The sequence below is a fragment of the Podarcis bocagei genome (genome assembly GCF_964188305.1).
Source record: "Podarcis bocagei genome assembly, chromosome: 10".
NCBI classification, from domain to species: Eukaryota; Metazoa; Chordata; class Lepidosauria; order Squamata; family Lacertidae; genus Podarcis; species Podarcis bocagei.
This window is the reverse complement of record NC_138135.1, coordinates 62,526,179-62,548,667: the sequence shown is the minus strand read 5'-3', so window position 1 is coordinate 62,548,667 and position 22,489 is coordinate 62,526,179. Positions and strand designations below refer to the sequence as shown.

Here is a 22,489-nt window from a genome sequence, read left to right as displayed (position 1 = left end):
AATGGGCGAAAATGGCCACAACTTTATTGATTACAGGTAAGAGCGGTATTGGCCTTAGGCATTGGCCCTAACAGTCTATCCGGTCTAACCGGGGAGGGTTAAGCACCAACAAGGGGAGCCCCCCAGATGTACATCCGTAGGTGCTCCCCAAGGGGTTGCCGCTCGGGAGCGCGCTTTAGGCCCTAGCCACCTTAGGTTTCGGACGAGGCGACGCCCCCCGGAGTCCTTTAACGAACTACCCTCCAAGCATTGGGGGAGGTGATGGCGATCCTCCCCCCCAACCTCATTTGCATAACAATACCCCTGCCAATGCCTAACCGCCAAAACCCGAGAGTTGTGACGTTTTGCTACGAGGTAGGCGAAAAAACCAAGTGGCTTCAAAATTCAGCCAATTAGCCAAATGGAAAAACTCCTACCAGGCCCCTTGCGGCGACCAGCCGAAGCCCATAGCAAAGTCCAAATGCATGCCTAAAGGGTGGGTGGGTGGGAAACCGCGGCTGCTGCAAAGGGAGAAAAGGGGCGAGCCCAGGCTACCCTCACCTTATGTGCCCTCAGTTAGCCCCGCCCCCGACGGCAGCCCATTGGCTGGTGCTGCCAGCTATGAATATGGATGAGATGCAAGTCCCCGCGGGGCTGGCGCCAGCCCCGCGAGAGTGTGGATGGGGGCGTGCGCACGCAACCCCCCCCCCCTCCGGAGTTCGGAAGTGGCTTTGTGTACTCTAGAAAAAGTATATGTGTGCAGAAATAGGACAGAATGGACTTAGAATAAAAGCAGATGCCAAATGGACCTGGGACAAAAATAGACTGATCAGTTAATCCCTTAACTAAAGATTTATGCGATTGTACTGCACAAGATGCTGGAACTCCCAAAAATGGTATGCAGGGCAACCGTGGTTGTGGCAAACAACAAACCATTGACGAAGACCCTTTGGACAGCAGGATTTGAAGTGAAGCGTTGGCTTTTCTCTCCATCAGGACTAACTGTGAGGGTGGAATGTTATCTGAGACCTCTTCTCTGATTTGTCATTTATCTGGCACAATATTGTTGTACAGGTGGGAAAAAAGTACACTAAATCCCCTTTCTACCGTATATTATGTATGCTTTCAAAGTCCCTGTCTGTAATCCAGCACTGGTCATTGTCGGAGGAAAGATCTTCAGTTTCATAGATCATCTACTTTACATCTTAATCCTAAATCTGTAAACCGCTTAGAGGTTTCATTTACAGTGAAGCAGTATATAGATATTGTTAAAGAAATGAAAGGGAAAAGAAGTGGAAGTTATTTAAAGCCAAGCTTTATTGATTTTTGTGCAATAAGATCCCAAGCAGGTACATTTCTGCAATGTCTGGCACACTCATTTGAGAGCGGGTTGGAATTCTATGCTAGAAGAATCTTTTAGAGCCACCAAGTCAAAATGAGCATCTCTTTTACACTGTTCTGATAATAGATCCTGCCTTTGTCTATGCAGATTCTAATAGCTGTTGGAGGACAATCATTTTCTATTTTCAATCCCGTATTGAAAATCATTCTTCTGTTTGTGGGTTTGCATTGATAATAGCTTCGTTTATCACGAAACTGGATGCAGCACACTTTTATCTGCCAATGCAACAGTCTCTAATTAGAATGCTTTAGTTCCACTTAGTTATCATTCTTTCTTTGGCATTCTGTCTTTAAAGTGAGCTCTAAATTTTATAAGTTTCTCTTTCCATTTAAACCTATTATACCAGTCTCTGTTAAATGAACAATAGAGGTAAGCAGGTTAGCAACCATCCATTTTTTATTTTTTATTTAAAGATTGTCTTTGGGGCACCTGAGTACTGTACATTCATATCAGCGCTCTTCTTTTTTCTGTTTCATCTACCACTGTAATTTAATTTATCTACATCAGACAATTTTGTGGCTGCGTTTAACAGCTAATTAAAAAGGAAAGCAATCCAGGTTTGGGGGGGGGCATCCTTGGCACTCAAACTGATTATAGAAATTAATGATAATGACAGATGAGGCTATAAACCACAGCAGACTCTCAATATGGCTTCATATTTGAAGCAATTTTTATTTTGATCTGCGCAGCGTTCAAGGATCACATGCTGGTCCAAAATCATTCTTGCCTGCTTTTGAAGGAGTTACCCTGTCTAACAGAGTTGCTTTTCTCTGAATTAAATCTAGGCATCTGGCTTTTTGATGGCGTGGATTATGAATATTAGAATTAAAAATATTTGGAGGCCCCATTACTTGGAGTTTATTTTATCAGTGTGATAAGTGAGAGCCAGTGTGGTGTAGTGGTTAAGAGCGGTAGTCTCGTAATCTGGGGAACCAGGTTCGCGTCTCCGCTCCTCCACATGCAGCTGCTGGGTGACTTTGGGCAAGTCACACTTCTCTGAAGTCTCTCAGCCCCACTCACCTCACAACGTGTTTGTTGTGGGGGAGGAAGGGAAAGGAGAATGTTAGCCGCTTTGAGACTCCCTAGGGTAGTGATAAAGCGGTATATCAAATCCAAACTCTTCTTCTTATCAGTAGGATGAACTCAATGACAGACACTAACAGCCCTGAATTTTCAAAGCACATCATGACATGACACAATGCAATGCAATGGACAAAGGCATCACCTCCCCCATTAGGACATCACAAAGCTAGTTTCCAAACTTAGTACAAATAAGGGATGACAGATCTGAGAGTGACTCAGGAGAAATGGACCATCTCAAGGGATTGCTGTACACTGTGGAGTCAGCAGTTTTGTCTAGCATCCTTTTCTAGTGAGAATGCGATTCGGTCAGCATAATGTAGGAGACCAGCTTTGCTTCACACAGATGCTAGTTAAAGCAGTGTTTTGTGTGCTGCTTGGTGTGCCATTGCAGCACGCCACAAAACTGTGCTCCTTTTTGTTGACAATACTAAGCATTACACAAGTTGGCATTTACACACCACACCACTATGGGTGATATTTTGAAAATGTTTGATGAGTCTTGTTTCAGTTGATCTAAATTTATTGACAAATTGACGATAATGAAACAATTGTTTAGTGGATTGTCCAGAAGTCTATATTTAATTTCTCCTTGGTAGAAGATGTCTTGCAAGTGGTGGTGGTGGGGGTCTACACTGCCATTGAACACTGCTATTAAAGAATTGTATTTCTGATCTGTGTTTAATACTTTGTAGAAGTTATTTCACATTGATTACTTGCTCGTACCTTTCACCAGGAATCAAGGAGTAGCCATACATATGCAAGAGAGAACCAGCTTGCGCATGCTTTCTCATTACAACTGTTTCCTCTGACAGAGAATGCAGGAAACTGCCCCATGCCATTGCCCCATCTAAGCCAGTATCATCTACACTGACAGGCAGCTGCTTTCGAGAGCTTTAGGCAGGAGACCCTTTCTCAATTCTTCCAAGACATGTCAAGGACTGAACTGCAAGATTTTTTCATGCAAAGCATTTGTTCTTCCCTTTGAAATACAGGCCTTTGCCTGACTTGTCTCTTGGGCAGTGGAAGATTTAGTGGGGGGAGGGCAAATGTACCCTGTTATGGGCATGTCTCTCTGGTCCAACATGGGACACGGGTGGTGCTGCGGTCTAACCCACTGAACCTCTTGGGCTTACTGATCAGAAGGTTGGCAGTTCGAATCCTGGCAACAGGGGTGAGCTCCCGTTGCTCTGTCCCAGCTCCTGCCAACTTTGCAGTTCAAAAGCACACCATGCAAGTAGATAAATAGGTACCACTGAGGCGGGAAGGTAAATAGCATTTACCTTCACATGATTTCTGTCATGGTGTTCCATTGAGCCAGAAGCGATTTAGTCATACTGGTCATACGACCCAGAAAGCTGTCTGTGGACAAAGGCTGGCTCCCTTTGCCTGAAAGTGAGATGAGCGCCGCAACCCCATAGTTGCCTTTGACTGGACTTAACCATCCAGGGGTCCTTTACCTTTTTTACCTTCTCTGGTCCAGTAGTAGCTGGTGTGGTGGTGTCGCATGCCTTCCCTGACTTCCCAATGTGGTGTTAGAATTCCTGCTCCGTGATTGCAGTCATGGGATTGTTGTCTATCACATGACAGTGTATGTTTTGACTCCACAGAGTGGGAAGTGATGGAGAGAGGATGTTTGTGTTACTGTGTTCCGGGAAGTGGAACTATTGTCCTTTGTCCTTTTCCTCTTTGCTGTCTGATGCTAGAGAGGGAGCCATGTTGCAGTGCTCCGTGTGTGTTTATATGTAAATAAAGTAGATTAGCCAAAATGCTGAGTTACTGAGGTCTGTCACACAAGCTGCGAAGGCTGTGGATCCCTAAGTGTGCCGATGTCTGTTGGCATCGGTCACTGTGATGTTCGGGCAGAAGAAAGCTTTTGAAGCTCCTGAACAAAAAACCAGGAGGGAAAGAACATGCCAATTGGGCATGTGTCTCTGCCAGGGTCCTACTCGAGAGTAGGACGAGCTCCTGACATGTGGAAGCTGCTGCCAATAACCAAGACAGAGAGGGGTGTAGTGGCAGGTAGGTTGGTGCAGTGGCAGAACCAATCTGATGCTTTGACTGCCGCATCCACACTGTGCTGAGCTCTGCATTGCCTCCCTGCTTGGTGAACAGCAACGACCTCCACGTGGGGAAGTCCTGTAAGGCAAGCCACCCCACCCTGCCAACTGCTACTGTCCCGTTTCTTGGGCTTCCAGCATTCTCAGCATCCCAAATTGCTATACAGTTGCTGCTGTTGAAATGTACAGAAAGACTTTGGGAAGCTCTGGGATGCCGTTGCTGTAGGAGACTTTGGATGTGCAGTGTGTTACACCTCGACACACTTTCATCCAGCATCCAAAGCAAAACAGCAGTATATTAATTAAAATGCAGCATCGGACTGTGCTGATAGACTGCTGATAGAGTCTGACATGTTTTTCTCTGTCTCTCTCTCTCTAAAAAAAAGGTTACCTACATCTACAGAATGCTGACCAATGCACTAATGTTAGGCACCTTTGCAGATAAATCAATATGTGTCTGTTGCTGTCAGCCACTGCCTATATCAAATTTCTCAGAGCCGAGTAATTCTAAAAAACATGTGCAATTTCTAGTTTGCTAAAGCAGTGATCCTGTAAGTACGTCCCAATGAAGTGTGTGATTTTATACCTATTCAAAGCAGGAGTAGGAAGCTCATTGTTCTATTAGCTAAATTTCTACCCTACTTTCCCACCAATGATGAGTTTTCCAGAAGGTGGGTTGTTGTTGCCTACTGGGAGGGAGAAAGGGGAAGCAGTGGGATGTAGGTGTAGTGCAAACACATCAGTGGAGCCAATCTGGCATTCCTGCCAGTGCATTTGCACTGTGCTAACCTTCCCACTGCCTTGCCCTCTGCCCTCCCAGGGAACAACAGCAACCCACCAGCTAGGCAGCTAGTGTAATAATAATAATAATATTTTTTTTTTTATTTATGCACCATCCTTCCCGGTTCAAAAAGCGGGCTCAGGGCGGCTAACAACAAATTTAAAACACTTAATTGTAAAAGCAGCATAAAATACAGTATAAAAACATCAATACAGTGGTACCTCGGGATGCAAACGGAATGCAAGACGCGTCTGCACGTGCGTGTTCGCGGGTCGTGTTTCATCGCTTCCGCGCATGCGCGTGATGTCATTTTGAGCGTCTGCGCATGCGCGAGCGGCGAAGCCCGGAAATAACACGCTCCATTACTTCCAGGTTGCCGCGGAGTGCAACTCAAACGCACTAAACCTGAAGTGCATTCAACTATGACTGTAACAATAAAATTCAAAGTTCAGAATTCAGTTTAGGGGAAATCCATCTAATAAGCATTAGATAGTCACCAGGGCTAGCTGGCTGAATTGATCCTACTTGGGCCAGCGAGGAGGCCAGGGGAGAATTAGCTGTGGGGTCTCAGAGTGGGTAATCTTCATAAAAGGGGAGAGGGAGGGAAGAGAAGGGAAATAAAAGATCAGGGTGAATTCAAATTAAAGGCCAGGTGGAATAGCTCTGTCTTACAGGCCCAACGGAAGGAGGTTAAATCCTGAAGGGCCCTCGTCTCATGGGAGGGCCCTAGTGTAACGGCTCCTGGCAAGCGGTCTCTGTTGAATTAAATAGTGCTTGTTGCAAACTACTATCTTTGGTTTGTATGTAACAACAAAGCCATTTCCCTTCCCTGGGGAAATGGAGTTGCGGGCTGGCTGGGAGCCGACCCCGTGCATGGGGGTGTGGCTAGCCCCCGCATCATAGGGAGTCCCCTCTGCGTCACGCCCTAGGCCGACCAATCCAGTTGGCCAGGGCGCGTAGCGCGCAACATTTAAGCAGCCTACGGGCGGGACCTCGCCCCCTTTCTCTGGTTCCTGCTCACACAGTTCTCCCGTCCTCCCTCCCTAAGATTAGGCTCTTAATCCTTTGACCTTGCTATGGACCTCAGTTGGTCACCTGCTGAAGGGGCCTGGTAGGAATTTTTTCCACTTGGCAAATTGGCACCAGCCATTTGGTTTTTCACCTACTTCGTAGCAAATCGTCACAACTTTGTGAGGTTTGGCGGTTAGGCATTGGAGTATCCGGTTGGCTGTGAGGGAAGGTAGAGGCCATCACCTACCCCTCCTATTTCAAGGGTATTCCGTTAAAGGAATCCGGGGGGCGTGCCCCATCCAAAGCCTAGGGCCATGGCATAACCCATATTGTTGACCCTGGTGGAGCTCCTAGTTGATGTGCATCAACAGGGCTCCCCCTACTGGTGGTAAACCCTTCTGAGACTTCCTGCATGGCAGGCAGAAGTCAGATATACTTGGAATAATAATAATAATAATAATAATAATAATAATAATAATAATAATAATTTATACCCCGCCCATCTGGCTGGGTCTCCCCAGCCAGATGGGCGGCTTCCAACAAAATATTAAAATATAATAACCTATTAAACATTAAAAGCTTCCCTAAACAGGGATGCCTTCAGATGTCTTCTAAAAGTCTGGTAGTAGTTTTTCTATTTGACATCTGGTGGGTGGGTGTTCCACAGGGTGGGTGCCACTACCGAGAAGGCCCTCTGCCTGGTTCCCTGTAACTTGGCTTCTCGCAGGGAGGGAACCACCAGAAGGCCCTCGGCGCTGGACCTCAGTATCCAGGCAGAATGATGGGGGTGGAGACGCTCCTTCAGGTATACTGGACCAAGGCTGTTTAGGGCTTTAAAGGTCAACAGAACTGGTTTGGTTCCAATGCCTAAGCCAATACCACTCACATTCTGTAACCCATAAAGTTGTGGCCTTTTTTTAGCCCATTAACCTAAAATACTGGTGCCAAGTGTCTTTATTCCAACAAAGGGGGAGGGTTCGGGGCCTTGCCACGCAAGCCAGGATTCACATGAAGTGAAACCGAATGCTGCAGGAGTCTATCTCCCCACTGTCTTAGTAAGCATGTAAGCTCAGGACTTTGCTCAAGCTTGTTTCAACTCACTCACACAGGGCTGAACTGTGGTTGAGAATTAGGTGCAAACTGGAACAGTGAGTTTTCTAGCCAAATACAAACTTGGAACTGAGTTTCCCTCATTCATCTCCAATACGCTCTCCAGTGATTTCCCCCAGCTTCACAATTGGACATTATACAAATGAATTTATTTATTGATATAGTGCGTTTGTGTGGCGACCCAATAACATGTATTCTCTGGGCGGCTCCCCAAAATTAAAGAAATAAAATATAACATTGAAAATGCAACGGAAAGCCATAAAAGCAGCATTAAAATGGTTCTTTCTGGCAGATCTACAGCAAAATAGAAAATGTACAATTGCGAATCCCAGATCTATAAAAAACACAAGTTGTTATAAAAAGTGAATAAAAAGGTCTTCATAAGGATGAAGCGCTTCCTGTTTCGCTTCTTATGCCGTATGTGAACATTCTTAGTTCATTATGTTTCTTTCTAGGTATGTCTTCTGGCTAATAGGCACTAAATTGAGCTCTCATGTGTGTTCAAGCTCCTTCAGTCTTTCAGAAATATTTGCCTCATGGGCGACTGTTCATTACCGAAGCTGCTCCATTTGACCGTTTTCCTTGTGACAGGGAGTGAAGGAGGAATATTTTCTTAGGGAGATAGTTCTAATAATGTATGTTAAATAAATATGACTGTGGAGAGAGTAAATGGTATTCTCTTTTTTTATTCTCTCCCCCTCCTCATTATTTCCTTGACTAATTACGGCTCTAATGGAGTGTAGGCCCATAGTGATAATGGGGCATATTTAGAGGAGTTCTATAGGAAATGTAATTTTCAGCAATTCTCTCCCTCCCCCTAGATATCTTGAAAGGCAAACGCCTCTTTGTGTCAAACAGAAATTATGACATGGTACTTTGAGAAAATGATAGTGGTACTTGTTCAAATCAGGGTTCATATCTGGTGAGGGGAATGCGACTCTGCAAGCCACCAGGCAAGGGCTTTTCCCACCTGCCTTGCCCAACCCTCCAGCCTCTGGGAGCTGTTACCAGAGGAATATTTGGAGGAGAAATGGGACTCTCTGCTGACCAGGCAAGGACTTGTTCCTTCCTTGCCCCACCTTGCCCTACCGTCGCTGAGTGATGTTGCCTTATTCTTTTTCATAAGACTGTAAAATTAAATGTCTGTTTGAAGAGGACAGGGACACAGGTGACGCTGTGGGTTAAACCACAGAGCCTAGGATTTGCCAATCCGAAGGTGGGCGGTTTGAATCCCCATGATGGGGTGAGCTCCCGTTGCTTGGTCCCAGCTCCTGCCAACCTAGCAGTTCAAAAGCACGTCAAAGTGCAAGTAGATAAATAGGTACCGCTCTGGCGGGAAAGTAAACGGCGTTTCCGTGCGCTGCTCTGGTTCGCCAGAAGCGGCTTAGTCATGCTGGCCACATGACCCAGAAGCTGTACGCCGGCTCCCTCAGCCAATAAAGCGAGATGAGCGCTGCAACCCCAGAGTCGGCCACGACTGGACCTAATGGTCAGGGGTCCCTTTACCTTTACCTTTGAAGAGGACTGGTTCGACAAACAAAAACAAAGTGGGGTTTTTTTGCGGAAGGGGATTTTGGGGTTGCCCCCAAGTCACTCATTAATGGAGTTTTAGTGTTCCTTGTCCCTTACTGGATAGGAAATTGTTTAACACAGCTAGCAGCCCAGTGAATCCTTACTGATCTGAACTCCAAGCCAATTTGCCAGAGAGCAAAAGGATTTAGCCAGTAGTGTGACTAGATAAATCTGCTTCTCTTTTTTGAACAGTGGAGTGCTTTTCATGTTTCTTCCCTTTTCTTTTTCTCTTTTCAGCATTGCTGGAAGTGATGCAAATCCGCTTCGGCCATGTGTAGTCATAGTTGTCATAATTCATGTGTGTTACTTTCCCCAGCAAGACATGTCCGCTGTAGAAACCTCTTCCTTTAACCATAAGAAAATTGTTTGTAGCTAGGAAAGTTGTGGATGTGTGGTAGAGCTACCATGGTGATCGCATTACTGCTAAGTTTTGTTTTCCAACCACAATTGATTTTCAGCACATTATGCCGTAATCTAAAAACAACAACACAGAAACCTGAAATCCTTGTGTTACGATCTCTTACAGGCAGTGCTGGAACACCTGTTATTTTCAATGAGAATGGAGATGCGCCTGGACGCTATGATATCTTTCAATATCAGCTAACCAACAGAACCGCAGAATACAAAATCATTGGACACTGGACAAACCAGCTTCATCTAAGTGTAAGTCACTGCAAATTGTTATTTTCAATTGTACAGTTTAGCTCATTTGGCTACTCTTACTTAAGAGGAGCAAAAGAAAACAGAACGCTCCTTGCACTGTTTTCTCAGAGCTTCTAAACAACGTGTTTCTCAAACTTAAAGCCATTCCTGTTAAAGAATACTAAAAGGGTCGATATCAAAAGAGAAGGCACAGGTGTTGCTTCATACTGTTTGTGATTAATATAAAATAAACATCCAGTTGTTTTGGACAATAGGGTCATCACTAAAATATCAGAGACCTCTTCTGCAAAGGCCCCACTAGTCTAGCATGTTGTTTCACAGTAGCCAACTAGATGCCTGTGAGAAGCCCATAAGCAGAATCTGAGTGCAACAGCATTCTCCTTATGTGTGATTCCCCAAAACTATTATTCAGAGACCTACTGCCTCCAAGAGCATGTTGGGGGCAGGGACTGTTTAATGCTATACTGGAATACAAAACAAGGTGCTGGATAACTCCTCACTTTTGTAAAAATTGTTTACTTTTTCATAATTCTTATGAGCGTTTGATTAATGTTTTATTATTTCATGTCTTCTTTTTAAAACAAGATTTATTCAGAAATAAGAAAAATAAATAAAACATTTCTTTAAACGCTGTTCCACCATTGCATGATGTATCAATATTCAATTAATACGTGTTGGTTAATTAGGTAAGATCAAATGTTCAGGTGCATCTGATCAAGGTGGATTAGTCAGGACTGTGGTTTTTGAAACTGTGTTCCAGAGAATGATGGGGTTACCAGAAAAGCTGTCCAAGTTATTCAGTGTAGTGCTGGATATTACATTGTCCACCTTTGCATGCACTAATGGCGAAAAGCTTTCCTGAAAGACAGCTTCCCTACCAATATCAGAAATTGGTACTGGGTGTGTTAACATCTCTTACACATGGGCCAGTGATGGAGCCCAACAAACCTGTCCACTACTTGAATAGAGTTGAATAGTAGCCTAGTGTCCAGTAACAGAGAATTATTTTATCTCGTGTGATAAAAAACGAAAAGTTTAAAAGACAGACTTGGTTTGATAAGAAATGTCAGAATAGCAAAAAATGCCTAGCTAGAGAACTTAGAAAATTGAAGTTAGAACAGGATAAGCACAATCTTGCTCTACAAGCTGAGGTAGCCCAATTACAATACAATTATAAATTATTACTTAAAAGCAAGAAACAAATATATTATGAACAACAGTGGAAAGCATTGGGAGATGCAGCACTTCAAAAGGACTCACGGAAATTTTGGCATCTGGTTGCCCAAGGTACAAATGGGCTGGGCTACTCGTTAGAAGCATCTGCCCAAGGAAAGGATTGGGTGACATATTTTGCAGGAATATATGGCCCCTGTCCTGACTCACCCCCACAAGTTTACTATACTCAGTTGTTAGAACTGCCAGAATGGCCAGATGTCACGCCCAATCAGATTAAGAGGTTAATCGCAAGACAACTAGCTAATAAAGCTCCAGGAGAAGACATGATCCCAGTGGAGACCTATAAGATAAGACCTGATTTCTGGTCACCCATTTTTGCAAAATTGTTTTCATACATTAACAGCTCAGGTCGCATACCTGAAGGGTGGAAGCTGAGTTGAATGGAATGTTTCTCTAGAACAACCCTTCGGATATTGTAGACCCACAACTCCCATCATCACTGACCATTGGTTGTGCTGGCTGTGGATGAAGGCATTTATAATCCATTAACATATGAAGGGCACTGTGCTGGCTACCCTAAGCTATAATATCACCCCAAATCCTCCCCATTATGGAAAAGTTCTGCAGCAGGTGTTCATGGGTCCTTTGACAGAGCAAATGACATGGGAAGGTGTTGTCGTTTGATAAATGCTGGACTAGGAGCTACAGAGAGTGTGGGCTTTGATCCCAGAAGACAGACCCGTGCAAATATATATTTTTAGTGAAATGCCATAGTTATGGTCTAAAACCAAAGCTGGATTTTGAGTTGGCTATTTCCCCCTCCCCCATTTTTTTAAAAAAATATTATATAAGTTTCAAATAAAGGGGTGCAAACCTTTAAATGTTTCATTTATCACTATGTATTTCCTGACAGACCAAACAGGCATTGTATAGCTTTGGTTCGTAGTGTAACAGGCCCATGATAAACAATAACAAAAAGAACAGTGTAAGTATTTACAAATGATTGTTCCTCGGAGACTACTTTGCAGTAATTATCAGTGTGCTACCAACAGTAATGCATATAATAGCTTCCCGTTTCCAGCCGCTACAGTGATAAAACACCTTTACCATATTTGCTCTTTTCTTTCTATTGCTCCCTGGCAAAAGGCCATCTAGCTCTTTCTTGGGTGCAAAGACAAAGCTGTGGTCTTTGGCTCAGAAGCTGGAATCGGTTCCTCTGCTTTTCTGTGGTCTTGAGTCCGCCCCTAAACTATAAATCTCTGCTGAAAAGAAAACAGGAAGAGGAACACAAAAGAAGCAAGAAATCTTTAATATAAAATATGTTTTTTAAAAAGAAAGGAAGAAGAAGCGAGGGACAGTTTTGGGATGCAGTTCCAGTCTGGAAACTTTGTAGTTAACAGGAACAAATCCTTTGTTTCCAGGCATTTCGCCCCCTGATAAATTCTAGGTTCTGTGTACGGCTACCATTCAGTGCTACTATCCCGTGAATGCATTTTAAATCACTGTTTTCAGGTTTATTTGGATGTAATCATCCCTCCCCCAAAAGATTTACTGAATCAGCTCTGCTGTATTTCCAGTTGTATAGTTGCTTTTCTGCCTATACTCTGTTTGGATGTGATGTGCAGACATGGTGCTCTCTTAATTAAAAAATGTCCGGGTTTATGGGATATTACTGAAATATATGCCTCTGTCTGCTTTTCCCTCCATACCTTCTTCTCAATTTGTGTATGAGTTATCAATTGCTACAATTTCTGATGATATGATTACTTAGAGGTGTGTGGGGGTTTTTTTTAAAGGAATGACACATACCCAATACCAATATGGAACATGCATTCCATATTATGTGAACCAGTTGACTTAATGGTAGTCTATTGACTTTTATCCTACGACTTGGGGGAGTGGTGGTTAATCTGTGGCCTCTAGATTCTGTTGACTCCAACTCCCATCAGCCCAAGCTAGCATGGCCGATGGTCAGGGGTGATGGGAGTTGTAGTCCAACAACGTCCTCAGGTCCTCAAGAACTTCTAGAGGGCTACCAGTTCCCCATCCCTGTCTTTGAGGAATTAAGCTAATAACACACATACCTCTGGAAATCCAATCAAGTCTTAAGATGTGAGCTTTGGACATTGCCTTTTTATTATACTTGCACTTATTTCTGTGGTTCATTAAGCTTCATTAAGGTTATTACTCTGCTACAATTTGTGTGTTGTAGATAATTAGGAGATTCACTTTGCTCAGCTCCGAATCGGGGGCATTGCTCGGATTGCGCCTCAACCATTAAGCTCCACTGAGTGGCGTTTGACAAGTCATGGCCATCGTAAAGTTGTAATGATAAAATCAAATAATGCTGTGCAGGCTCCCCCAAGCTCCTTAGAATAAAGGGGGAGAACCCCCGGCACCCACATGCTAGATTACTGCTCCCATCATCCCTGACCACTGGCCATTCTGACTGGGGTTGATGGGAGTTGGAGTTCCACCAACATCTGGAGAGCCATAGGTTCTCCACCTCTGGAACAAAGAGGGGTTTCCTGTGATAAGGAACCAGTTCACTTTGTTTCTGTTGTTTTTTTCTGTTACTTGGCAATTGAAATACAATCTGATGTAGGCTCAGCCACAAATAAGTACCTTGTTCAGTAGGGGCTAACTTTCAAAAAGTGTGCTTAATATTGCAGTCCTTAATTGGTTATCCCTTCAGTGGCTCAGCTGTCCAGTAATCTTCCCAAACAATGGCCCACTCTTGACAACCCCCGAAGAAGCAGATTGCTAACAGCAGTCTGGGGTCAAGAGCATGGGTAGGCAAACTAAGGCCCGGGGGCCGGATCCGGCCCAATCGCCTTCTAAATCTGGCCCTCGGACGGTCCAGGAATCAATGTGTTTTTACATGAGTAGAATGTGTCCTTTTATTTAAAATGCATCTCTGGGTTATTTGAGGGGCATAGGAATTCGTTCATTCCCCCCCCCCTTCAAAATATAGTCCGCCCCCCCCCACAAAGTCTGAGGGACAGTGGACCGGCCCCGTGCTGAAAATGTTTGCTGACCCCTGGCCAAGAGCAATTGCTCCTTCTAGTAAAATACTCAGGGACTGGATGTTTTCAGAAGTGGGGATAGCATTGGCCACTGGCATTGCAACCTTATACATGTCTACTCAGAATAGAGATAGATGAATCAGTCAGTTTTTTGTTTTTTCTCGCTTTATCATTTTTCCAATCTCCACAATTCCATCCTTGTTCATGGTTTGTTTGTTTTTAAGTCTTCATCCTCTCCCCCATCCCTAGAGTGCAATTCTACATACGTGTCATTAATTAAATGGGCTTACTCATAAAAATTACAGGAAGCAGCCTTATACTGAGTCAGACCATTGGTGGATCTTGGGGCTACCTTTGAAGGTGACCCAGAAACTAAAACTAATCCAGAACGTGGCAGCTAGACGTGGGAGCGGCCGCCGAGACCATATAACACCGGTCTTGAAAGACCTACATTGGCTCCCAGTACGTTTCTGAGCACAATTTAAAGTGCTGGTGCTGACCTTTAAAGCCCTAAACGGCCTCGGTCCAGTATATCTGAAGGAGCGTCTCCATCCCCATCGTTCTACCTGGACACTGAGGTCTAGCAGCGAGGGCCTTCTGGCGGTTCCCTCATTGCGAGAAGCCAAGTTACAGGGAACCAGGCAGAGGGCCTTCTCAGTAGTGGTGCCCTCCCTGTGGAATGCCCTCCCACTGGATGTCAAAGAGAACAACAACTACCAGACTTTTAGAAGACATCTGAAGGCAGCCCTGTTTGGGGAAGCTTTTAATGTTTGATGTATTACAGTATTTTAATATTTTTTGGAAGCTGCCCAGAGTGGCCGGGGAAGCCCAGCCAGATGGGCGGGGTATAAATAATAAATTATTATTATTGTTGTTGTTGTTGTTGTTGTTGTTGTTGTTGTTGTTGTTGTTGTTATTCAATATTGTCTTCCCTGACTGAGAGCAACTCTCCAGAGATTCAGGCAGGGCACTCTCCCAGCACTGCCTAGAGATGTTGGGGATTGAACCTGATACCTTCTGCATGCAAAGCAGATGCTCCATCACTGATCTACGGTCCTTCCCCTAATATGATCACCCCAATGATGATTGAAAAAATGCTCAATGACCATGAATGTTTACTGGTGTTTGGAAAAGAAAATCAGAAAAGCCTATTTACTGGCTGACTGGCTTCATGCATGGAGCTAGGCTAGCCTGGCAGAACTCTTGAAAAGGATTTTTACATGTGTGTGTGAGAGAGAGATAGAGAGAGAGAGAGGGAGAGAGAACGTAACATTTTGTTTTAGATCCCACTTGCAGAAAAGTCTATTCCAAATATAACTGAGTAGCTAGATAAGACAACTTCAGCTATCATTCTTGCAAAGCAGCGGATTTCTACGTACCTTACAGTCAGGCAAATACACATTTAATGAGCCAATTTACTTAAACCGAGTGCATTTGTTTATTGCACATGGTATTTATTGTGAAATTTATCACATGATGGGCATTTCAGCTGTATATATATATAAAATGCACCGGGGCCAGTTGAATCTTATTGATTGCCAGTGCTATTAGGAGCCTGATCCACAACCTGTTTAAACCAAAGTGCCTTGGATGCCAGCCAAACTTTAGGACCAGTGATCCCAATGGATGTAAATTGCCTTCTTTTAACAAGGTAGTGGATCAAACTGTCTGTGGCCACAAAGGGTATAAATCGCCTTGTTTTAACAAGGTTGAACTTATAGATCAACTGTATATTGCCGTTTAATAGGTTCACGGATTATAACTTACAATGCACAGAAAACTAGGGTAGTTGGGGGCTTACCGCTCAGTCCTAACCATGTCTTCTCAGGCATAAATCCTATTGAATTCAATGGTGCTTACTGCAGGTAAGTGGAGTTATGACTGCAGACTTAGGTGCTAGGACTGCAATCCTGTACCCACCATTGAACTCGAACGGTGCTTACTTCTGAGTAGATGTGTGTGGGCCTGCACCGTGCAGAAATTCCTCAGTGCAAGCTTTGCCTCTGCTCTGTGCCCATTAGGTGGCTCAAGGCAAGCCACTCTCCCTCAACCTCATCCTGTCCAGCTGTAAAATGGATTAATACTGACCTTCCTTACCTAAGGATTACAGCAAGATAATGTGTGTGAAGTGCATGGAACTCTAACACACTCTCTCTCTGTCTCTCTCTCTCATCTTTTCTGATAGAGATATAGGTCACACTGGCCCTGTTCATTAGCCTCTTTGAAGCAGATTATGAGCAGGACCTAGCTTGACTTGCACTTCCTCATGAGGAATCAAACATAGATAGTAGTAGTAGTAGTAGTAGTAGTAGTAGTGGTAGTAGTAGTAGTAGTAATTTATTATTCATACCCCGCCCATCTGGCTGGGTTTCCCCAGCCACTCTGGGCGGCTCCCAACAGAATATTAAGAACATGATATAACATCAAAAAACTTCCCTAAACAGGGCGGCCTGCAGATGTGTTCTAAAAGTCAGGTAGTTGTTTGTTTCCTTGACATCTGGTGGGAGGGCGCCACTACCAAGAAGGCCCTCTTCCTGGTTCCCTGTAACCTCACTTCTCGCAGGGAGGGAACCACCAGAAGGCCTTTGGAGCTGGACCTCAGTGTCCAGGCTGAACAATGGGGGTGGAGATGCTCTTTCAGGTATACAGGGCTGAGGGTGGCCCCTTCAAATATTTTATTGGGGTGGTGAAGACCCCTTGGCCCCCAAGCAGTAGCGGAGCTTCATGCTCTGGCACCGGGGGACAGAGAACAGGTGGGGATGGGGCTGGCGGATGTCCTGGGGGCAGGGCACGCTGCCTGCAGGGACGGGGCGCCCAGCGTGAGCGAGGGGGAAGCAGCAATGGCACTCCACCAGGATCGCGCTGCCAGGGGCGGTGTGCTCCCCCCGCACTCCTCTTCCTCTGTCAGTGCCCCCAAGAGTTGGCTCCTTTGGTGAGTAGGGATGTCTTTGTAGCTAGGAGTAGCAAGAACCTCTAGAGGAATAGCAGGAATAACAACTAAAAACACTCTAACAAGTGGCTCTGTTGTTGTTAGAGCCTTTGTGGCAGGGATGTGGAACCCGTGGCCCTCCAGATATTAATAGGATGGACGCATCCTAATTTGTAGTGAATTTGAGATGTTACAATCTTAGAAGAACTACTATAAAGTATTGATAATATACTATCTCGAAGGGTGGCTGCAAAAAGTACCAGTGTATTTCTGTTTGCTTGCATGGTACATCTCATCTGGGATCCTACAGGAATCAGTCTTGTTGCCCATGCTGGTACATGCATACCTTCAAAAATACATCATAATAAAACATTTAAAAACTTCCCTATTCAGGGCTGCCTTCAGATGTCTTTTAAAGGTTGTGTACAGTGGTACCTCAGGTAAAGTAATTAATTCGTTCCGGAGGTCTGTTCTTAACCTGAAACTGTTCTTAACCTGAAGCACCACTTTAGCTAATGGGGCCTCCCGCTGCTGCCGCACCGCCGGAGCCCGATTTCTGTTCTCATCCTGAAGCAAAGTTCTTAACCTGAAGCACTATTTCTGGGTTAGCGGAGTCTGTAACCTGAAGCGTATTTAACCTGAAGTGTATGTAACCCGAGGTACCACTGTACTTACAACTTTTATACTTACTTATCTGCTTTATACTTACTTATCTGCTTGGCTCAGAGGTTACGTGACTCCATACCCTCCAACATTTCTCAAATGAAAATAGGGCTGTCCTGAGGAAAAGCGGAACATTCCGGGGTCAAATCAGAAACTGGGACAGCTTCTGTATATATGGAACTGTCCCTGGAGAATAGGAACAGTCGGAGGGTCAGCAGAGACAATGAAGGTTGTGCCTGGAGGTGGTAGTGGAATGGATGTGGACCAATGAATTGAGTATGAATTTAGATAAGATGCAGGTTCTCTGAATAGGTGGTTGACACTTCCAAGATCTGATGAAACAGCCTGTTTTGAATAGGGTTGCAGTCCCCTTGAAGGAGCGCATTCATAGTTTAGGAATGCTCCTCCTGAAAACATCGATTCATTGGATGCACTGCTGATCCCAGTGACAAGGAGTGCCTATACCTAGGTTTCTAAGCCCTGGTTATTCAGTACCATCAGAATATTAATAGTTCCTGGCTTGGCTTGGCACTGGATATTTAGATTTCTTCTACTTCAGAGTTTGATTCTACAGACAACTGCTCCAGTTCCTCAGGCTCTCTTTCACCACTTGTCCTCCTGCTGGTGTGATTCTGACTTCCCCTTTGGGCAGAAAATGCTGACTCGAGCCTGATAAAGACATTGTCAAGTCCCCAAAGCTGTCTCTGTCAGCAGACTTCACTGACTTCAGGGTTCCCTCCAGCTATGAAATTGCTTTCTGCCTTTAGTCCTCAGTAATGTAAATGCTTTCCTCAAGGCACACTAACCTTTCAGATTCTCTCTGGAGCAAACAGCTTCTAGGAAGAGACTTTTTTATATACTTTATTTAATGAGCACTGCACAGGGTTGTAGTGGGCCTTTTGCCTCCCACTAAATGAGCCATGTTTAAAACAACAGTTGATGGAAAGCAGAATTTTGAAAGGGCAAGAGAGCAAAATCATGTCAATTTCTAGGTATCAGTCTTCATGAAGGAATAGAATTTGGCCTATCTTAGCAGACTGGAATTTCCACCATTTCCTAGGCAACTTTCTGATGGGGAAAAACTGTCTCATGGAACCCAATTCATATTGTTTCAGAAGGAATATTTATCAGAAGAACCCCTGAACAGCTTTTGAGCCTCCAGTCTGAATGCTCCCAATAACTATTTTTGGTGGTTCATTAGGCACTTGATGATGATGATGATGATAAATTTTTATTTTTATCCTGCCCTTCCTGGTTTAAAAACCGGGCTCAGGGCAGCTAACAGCAAATATAAAACATTGATTAAAATGCGACTTTAAAACAGCATAAACAGCATAAAATACAACATAAAATGCAGCATCAACATAAATAAAAATCAATAAAAATCAAAAATTCAGGGGTCATTTTTTGGGGGGGAGATGAGCTTCTAATCTTTTTTGCTGTGTATTAGAGGTAATCATATGGGGGATATGTATTATTTTATCTGTAAGCCACCTTGAGTCTCTGTCAGGGGAAAAGGTGGACTATAAATAAATTAATTGGTTGATTAGTTACTTAATTAATAATATTGCCAGTGGGGTTTGTTTCTTTTGTCGGGGTGGGGGTGGGAACCAGGTGCCGGTCCTCATATATTGACGAAAGCATCATGGGTGCCACCACAAAATGGCTGTCATGGGCAACATCAAAAATAAGAGCTGGTATGGCAAGGAAGTTGGTATTGTCACAAGAGAGCTCTGCAAGCAGTGGCGTAGCGTGGGTTGTCAGCACCCGGGGCAAGGCAAGTAATTTGCGCCCCCTAACCCGTGGATTTGCGCCCCCTAACCCGTGGATTTGCGCCCCCTAACCCGTGGATTTGCCCTAACCCCAGATGTTGCGCCCGGTGCGGCCGGCCCCCCCTGCACCCCCCACGCTACGCCACTGTCTGCAAGTCACACAAAAAGAAGATAGGGGATGCAGATTTGCATAAAATGTGCATATGCTAGTTTATATGTATGGATACAATTTTAGAAATCTTTACTATAGTTTAAGTGGTAGGGATGTGGGTGGCACTGTGGGTAAAACCTCAGTGCCTAGGGCTTGCAGATCGCATGGTCGGCGGTTCGAATCCCCGCGGCGGGGTGAGCTCCCATCTTTCGGTCCCAGCTCCTGCCCACCTAGCAGTTCGAAAGCACTCTTAAGTGCAAGTAGATAAATAGGTACCGCTTTAGAGCGGGAAGGTAAACGGCGTTTCCGTGTGCTGCGCTGGTGCTGGCTCACCAGAGCAGCTTCGTCACGCTGGCCACGTGACCCGGAAGTGTCTCCGGACAGCGCTGGCCCTCGGCCTCTTAAGTGAGATGGGCGCACAACCCTAGAGTCGGACACGACTGGCCCATACGGGCAGGGGTACCTTTACCATTACCTGTTCTGCTTGTCCAAAGTGCTGTCTGTGGCTACATTGCATACCACTAAGTTTTCTTCCTTGTAAGTTTTTCCTAAGCAGGAGCCTACAAGTTCACCTCGAAATACCACTTTAGGCCATAAAAATGTGTGTGTGTGTGTGTGTGTGTGTGTGTGTGTGTGTGTGTGTATTAACTATAGGTAAAATTTCACTGCTAGCATCAGCTTGATCTGACACTGAAGATGAACTTTGGTTATTGTGCTGACTTACGAGCCAGACTCTCACTCAAACAGGCCTTCAAAGACACAAGCCCAACACAGGATGATGTGATGTTTCTGGGCTACAGAACCCATCATTCCTAACCATTGGCCTTGCTGGGTGGTGTTGATAGGAGCTGGAGTCGGACAACATTTGAGGGTCCACAGGTTCCACCATCCCTGATGTAAGACTGTTTCTTCATTCTTCGACTGCATAGCCAGATCAATTCTATTCAGGGCAGCTACATGGCTGAACTCATTGTAGGCATCTTAAGCGTTACCATTCTTGACACGTCTTAACCTCGCAGCACCTCATATACTGTTTTCACAATGAGTGCAGGAAGATAAAAGTCCCTGCCCATATCAACAATTATGTTGATTTTTATAATGAGTACAAAGCACACAAACTAGAATCTTCATCTAAGAGAATGAAAATAAATCATGTTTTATTCATTTAGCTACAATATTTGCGCACCGGTCTTATGTATTGCCTCATGACAAATGTGTGGATTTAGCAAATTTGAGTTCTCAGCTCTATAATTTCCATGGGAGGAAAGCTGTTAAGAACAAGCGTGCAGTCCTTGGCATTTATAAATTAGGAAATCTACTTCCCTTTGTGATTAATAATGAATCTTCTTTTAGAATTGGGTCATTTACCAGTGAATGCTGTACACGTGTGCTGTAAAACTGCCGAGTGACAAGTTTCCTCAGCAGCATGGCCTACCATATGCCTTGCCTCAGCCAGAAATACATTTGGAGTGCTTATTAATTTTCAAAGGAAGTTCAGCTCTGCCTCCTTCATGGGACATCCTTTTGAAAGGCTACTGCCAAGCTGAAAAGGACCAAAAATATATGTCAAAGTAAGGTAAAGACTGACTTTTGGATTTAGGATGGTGTAGGAGTTGGTCTACATCCTAGTTGATGTGGTCATTTGACTTTCATATGTCTGCAGAGAAAGGGTCGGAAAACCTCAGTCCACACAGAGAAAGTTTGCAGTGAATATTGCTTTTTTAAAAATGCAAAGTCTTTTCAAGAGAAATGATTTGTTTGCTGCAAGGGAAGCCTGCCTGAACCATTTAGCCACCTGAAGCAGGATATGGCTGCTACTGATTCATAATAATAATGATAATGATGATAATAATAATTTTATTATTTGTACCCAGCCCATCTGACTGGATTTCCCCAGCCATTCTAAATTAATAAATACCCTTACATTGTCCTTACACTCTAAATGAATAAATACCCTTATATTGTGGTGGTTTTACCTTGCCTCTGGTAACTAGGAAGATGCTTCCATGGAAAGAAGGGAGAGATGTTGAAGTAAACAATAAAGAGAAAAGGGACGTGGAATACAAAAACATATTTTCAGTGGCATGACAGTGAAATTTCTTGGGGGAACTTTCTATGAGCATATGCAACACCTTTTTTCTCAGTCACTGGCTCAGTCATTGGTTTCTCTTCAACAGGCAGAAGCGACCTGGAAAACTTTAAGGCAGAGGTGGAGAACCTGTGGCTGTTGAGATGTTGTTGGACTACAACTCCCATGATCACTGGTCATACTGGCTGGGGCTGAAGGGAGTTACAGTCCCAACTTGGAGGGTCACTGTGGTTCTTGTTGGAGGAGAGAAGAAAGAGCAATAGTGTTTGTTGCTGTATATGTCTAGCTTGGGCTTCGTGGCTCTTAGAATTCAGTCAAGAGATGCTGCAATTCTCTTGACAATTCAAGGGATGTACCAAGTTCATATGGCATGGGAAGAGATGACAAATTGCCCCATAGCTGTAGGAATTTATCTTGAAGGTTCTCTAAGACCTAAGTGTGCATGCCATCTGGCTACACTGGGAACCATTCTATTTTGGCTGAATTCATACTGTATGGTACATTTGTTATCTTATAGGTGTGATCCTAAGCTCTCTTTGTGCAGTGGCTTCCTTTTCTATGGAGGGAAGTGCTCCATGTACGCAGAGGGGTCCTCTATTGCATGAATGGAGAATTTAGTCAACTTGGATCGGGGATAGCCAGTGTAATGTCCTCCAGATGTTGATGGATCACAAGTTGAATCAGCTTTTCCCAGCATAGCCAACATCATCTGGAGGGAACCAGGAACAGTAACATATTTTTATCTGTTGGTGCTAAAGTTCATGCTAATGATTCATCCTCCCTCATGTCTGGAGATGTGTGGCTTTCATAATGTCCAGTTATGACCCTTGATGGCCCAAGTACAGGGACTGACAAACAGATCTATGCAGGAGGGAGGGGAAGATGCACAAAAAAACAACAACACCCAGATTGCAAAATGCTTGCAGTTCTGTGTGAGAGTATGGATGTGTGTGCATAAACAACAAAACAACTTGAGAAATTGCTCAGGTTTCCTTGAGAGTTGAATAGCCAGAAGAATACCAGTG

The 22,489-nt window shown here is 44.3% G+C and overlaps 1 protein-coding gene across 3 annotated transcripts in view; it reads left to right on the top strand.

Moving 5' to 3' along the window:
* GRM8 (glutamate metabotropic receptor 8) overlaps positions 1-22,489 on the top strand; it is a 551,348-nt gene that overhangs the window by 446,304 nt on the left and 82,555 nt on the right. For all 3 annotated transcript variants that reach the window (XM_081211526.1, XM_081211524.1, XM_081211525.1), the window contains exon 8: positions 9,522-9,658. In XM_081211526.1, coding sequence (XP_081067652.1) covers positions 9,522-9,658 — 137 coding nt within the window. The remainder of the gene's footprint in view (positions 1-9,521; positions 9,659-22,489) is intronic.